This window comes from Nannospalax galili, unplaced genomic scaffold (genome assembly GCF_000622305.1).
Source record: "Nannospalax galili isolate Female #2095 unplaced genomic scaffold, S.galili_v1.0 scaffold3920, whole genome shotgun sequence".
NCBI classification, from domain to species: Eukaryota; Metazoa; Chordata; class Mammalia; order Rodentia; family Spalacidae; genus Nannospalax; species Nannospalax galili.
Genome location: NW_008345374.1, coordinates 10,750 through 15,615, shown reverse-complemented (window position 1 = coordinate 15,615; position 4,866 = coordinate 10,750). Strand labels below are relative to the sequence as shown.

Here is a 4,866-nt window from a genome sequence, read left to right as displayed (position 1 = left end):
CTGGCCTCGAACTCACAGAGATCCACCTGCCTCTGCTTTTGTCTCCCAAGGGCTGGTATTAAAGGCATGCCACCATCATGCCTGACCTCTGACTGACTTTTTCCAAGAGCAAGAGAAGGCATTCAATTCAAGTTTGTTTAAGACAAAACAAAACATAGACTGAAGATGTAGCTCAGTAATAAAGCACTTACTTAGCATGTGTTCAATTCTCAGTACCAGAAAAACAAAAAGAAAAAGTCCAGCAACAGTGCAAAGTATAGATTAGATACCAAGAAAGACTGGAAGAAGGGTAGTTAGGAGGCAATAGAAGTCTCTCAAATTCAATCTGGGGAGATGGCTCAGTGCATAAAGTGCTTGACATGCAAGCATGAGGACCTGAGTTTGAGCCTCAAAACCCATTGTAAAAAGGCCAGGTATGATTGCACCCTCTCATTATAGATAGATTTCTGGGATTTACTGGCCAGCCAATCCAGGCTAATTAGCAAGCTCCAGGACCCTGTGAGAGACTGTCTCAAAAACAAGATGGACAGTGCCTGAGAAGTGACACCCAAGGTCGATCTCTGGCCTCCACATATACCTGCATTATACATGTGCACCCCCCCCACACACATACACACACAATCTCTCAGATTCTTTCTTTTTTGGTCTTTTTGAGACAGGGTCTCCCTGTAGCCCCAGCTGTCCTGGAACTCAATGCAGACCAGGCTGGCCTCACAGAGATCTGCCTGCCTCTGCCTCCTGAGTGCTGGGATTAAAGGCATGTGCCACCACACCCAGCTCAGATTCTTTCTTATATGTGTCAGAATTACATAAGGCTAAATTAAAGGTTTATAAATTTTTCCACAGGATGAGTTAAAAATGTGCCTAGGCACGGCACACAATAAGAAGCACCTGTTAGTATTTTCAGTGCTCTCTTTTTTTCTGTGACCCACTGCAGTTGTGTCAAAATACACTGAAATACTCCATGTTTCAATTTAAGTTCCACGCCTTGTAAAGTGTTTAGAATTTAGGTAGCTCTTGTAATGAATTAGTGAAGTGAGATAGGAAATGTGCGTTAGAGTCTCAGACACCATTGCACTATTCACCTGCTAATGACTTAGATTCCACTTTGAACTTAAGTCCAAGAGGAATTGTGTGACTGACATCTAACAACTGTATTTCTCTTCATTTCTGCAGGGAGAATATCTTCAGTTGTACAGTTTTGCTAACGCTGTCTTAACTTGCTTTTTCTGTAAACAACTGTCCAGACTTTATATTTTTCCCAATAGAAGCCTATAATCTACAACTGCCAGAAACTTAAACACATTACCTTTAGAATATCATTTATATTAAACCTGAGAGCTCTTCCCTTCTTATTCTAAAATGTTGAGATACTGGGGAGAGATACCAATATCCTCAAGCCGGACCAACAGAAGTTCCTTTGATCTGCTTCCACGAGAGTTCCGTCTGGTGGAAGTCCATGACCCACCCCTGCATCAACCCTCAGCCAACAAGCCCAAACCACCTACTATGCTAGACATCCCTTCAGAGCCGTGCAGCCTCACTATCCATACCATTCAGTTGATCCAGCACAACCGACGTCTTCGCAACCTTATTGCCACAGCCCAGGCCCAGAATCAGCAGCAGACAGAAGGTGTAAAGACTGATGAGAGTGAACCTCTTCCCCCCTGCCCTGGATCACCTCCCCTTCCTGATGACCTCCTACCTTTAGATTGCAAAAATCCCAACACACCATTCCAGATCTGGCACAGTGACCCAGAAAGTGACTTTTATCGGTAAGGCAAAGCTTTCCTATATTTTACTTTTCTCAATTAGTCTTCCTGATGACCCTGTGAAGCCTGTGTAGCATTTCTGCTTCCATCTGACAAAATTTTCTGTGAGTGATTGACTAGGCCAAGGCTGCTCAAATAATTAGTGGGACATCCAAACCTTGCCCAAATCTTCAGAATCCAGAGTCTGCATTTTTTATGTTTTCGAATACAATAGGCATTTATTGAGTGCCTACTAAGTGCCAGGCATTTTACTAGAGCAAGGCAATACACTGATACATGAAAAGTGAAAAGTGAGGTGGGGATAGAGCTCAGTGGTCGAGCACTTGGCTAGCAAGTAAGAAAAGAGAACATTCTTAACAATCAGCACCATATTCATATTTTGAGGGCAGTGTAGTTTCATTCAACAAAATATTGTTGTCCATCATATTAAATTAATGCTGTTATTTACAATTTTGTGTTAAATTTCTATTTTAGTTGTTAGCAAGAACAGTATCAAATGTTTATACCTAGGGGCTGGGGAGATGACTCAGTTGGTAAAGTGTTTATATTGCAAGCATAAGGATCCAAGTTCTGTCCCTAGAATTCACGTAGAAAAGCTAGGTATAGTGGCACACATTTATAATTTCATCACTAGGGAGACAGAGACGGGCACCCTGGGGCTCACTGACCAGCCTATCTTTCTTGGTATGCTCCAGGCCAATGAGAGTCCCTGCCTCAAAATATAAGGCAGTGGCTAGGGAGATGACTCCATAAGTAAAATGCTCCCATGAAAGTGTGAAGAACTGAGTTTGCAAACCCAGGCAAAATGCTGGGCATGACAGGGCATGATGGTGAACACCTTTAATCCCAGTACTCAGGAGGAAGGGGCAGGTAGATCTCTGTGAGATGGAGGCCAGCCTGGTCTTTATAGTGACTTCCAGGCCAGCAAGGACTACATAGTGAGAACTTGTCTCTCAAAAAAATTTGGGGGGAGGGCATGGTGACACATGCTTGTGGTCCTAGTGCTGGGGAGGCAGAGACAGGAAGATTCCTGGGACTCACGAGCCAGCCAGTCAGCCAGCCAGCCTAGCCTAAGCAGCAAGCCCATAGCCTAATCTATAAGCTTCAGGTCCAGTGAGAGACCCTGTCTCAAAATCCAAAGTGGCTAGTGTCTAAGGAACAACACTGTAGGTTCAACTCCAGCTGCTTCATGTGCACACACACATACACATGTGCACCTACATACATACAAATACATATACACAAAAATAATGTGTATAGCTCATGACAAATGACACCCGTGGTTGTCCTCTGACTTCCACATGCATGTGCACAAGTACACACACATGCCATGCACCTGCACACAAAAAAATAAAGTTTTAACCTAATTTTGTTTTATTCATATTTTAACAGACTATAAGAAAAATAATTTGCATCAGCTATAAGGGGCCAGAACATTATTTTCCATCAAAAGTCTATATAGAGGCTGCAGATGTAGCTCAGTGGTAGAGCACTTGCCTGGCATGCACATTCCTGGGTTTAAGGAAAAACTAAACAGAAGTTCATATATTACTCAAATGAAGTGGTAATGATTAGCTCTTGTTTATTGGGCACTCCTGATGCCTTTAACCTTTGGCCCAGAGAGACCGGCCATGGAAATATTAACTGAAAAGTTATTTAGCAGTTGTCTTATTTAACTATAATGAATTTCAGTAGTTGTCATTGAACAGATAATAGTGGGCAAATGGCTCTTCAGGCACACTATTCTTCTGTAGTTGGTAATGATATAAGCCAAGGAACACTGATTTTTCTGTGCTGTTTTATTTTTATTTATAAAATAAGTTCCTTTGTCAGAGGGAGGCAAAAGGCAGATAAGAAATTTCAGGAGACAAGTAGCCTACTACAAACTTGTTAAAGGTTATTTTAAGAGTGCACACAGCTTTTCCTGAGATCTAAGATTTCTATAGTGGTGATTAGACAGAATAATGGATTATGAAAAATATGGGCTCTGGAATCAGGAGCTCCACTGTTTAGTAATAATTCCTAAACAGCCTTTGGCAAATTAGCCCCTCTGAACCTCAATTTTATTATCTGGTGAATAGGAATGATAATAGGGACCATATCCATAGATAACAATGTTTGTAAACTATGTACATTTGAGCCAGATGTGGTGGTATACAGGCCTTTAATCCCAGTACTCAGGAAGCAGACAGGCAGATCTCTGTGAGTTCAAGGCTAGCCTGATCTACATAGCAAGTTCTAGGCTAGCCAGGGGCTATATAATGAGACCTTGTCTCAACAAAATCAAAAACCAAAAATTTATGTATGTAATGTGTTGCATTTATTTGTCATTTATTTATGTATGTATGTATTTATTTATTTATTTATTATTTATTTATTGGTCTTTTTGAGTCAAGGTCTCCCTGTAGCCCCAGCTGGCCTGGAACTCACAGAGATCCACCTGCCTCTGCCTCCCAAGTGCTAGGATTAAAGGCATGTGCCACCATGCCCTGTTTTGAGTTCCTTTTATTTATCTTATATTTTATGTTTGCTGGAGGAGGGGGAGTGCACATACCAAATGTGTGATGGTCATAGGAAAACTTTCGGGAGTCGGTTCTCTGCTTCTACCATGTGGGTCTCAGAGATCAAATTCAGGTCCTCAGGCTTCGTAGCAAGTGTATTTACCTACTGAACATGTTTTTTGGTTGTTGTTGGGGTTTTTTGTTTGTTTGTTTGTTTTTGTCTTTCTGAGACAGGGTCTTCCTGTAGCCCCAGCTGGCCTGGAACTCACTATGTAGACCAGGCTGGCCTTGAACTCACAGAGATCCACCTGCCTCTGCCTCCCAGTGCTGGGATTAAAGGCATGTGCCACCGCACCCGGTGCTCTGAACTATCTTATCCACCCCTAAATTGCTTTTAGAAATTAGATTGCCTTCTCTGTTTAAAAAAAAAGAAGATCATGAGGCTGGAGAGATGGCTCTGGCGCATGCCTTTGATCCCAGCACTTGGGAGGCAGAGGCAGGTGGATCTCTGTGAGTTCAAGGCCAGCCTGGTCTACATAGTGAGTTCCAGGACAGCTGGGGCTACAGGGAGACCCTCTCTCAAAAAGACAAAA

General features: G+C 42.4%; 1 protein-coding gene across 1 annotated transcript in view; it reads left to right on the top strand.

Annotated features, from left to right (window-relative positions):
* Positions 1 to 1,157: 1,157 nt before the first annotated feature.
* LOC103740914 (STAGA complex 65 subunit gamma-like) overlaps positions 1,158 to 4,866 on the top strand; it is a 9,804-nt gene continuing 6,095 nt past the window's right edge. Inside the window, 1 exon segment of the mRNA XM_029567608.1 lies at positions 1,158 to 1,775. Within this exon segment, the coding sequence (XP_029423468.1) occupies positions 1,363 to 1,775 (413 nt within the window). The 5' untranslated portion in view covers positions 1,158 to 1,362.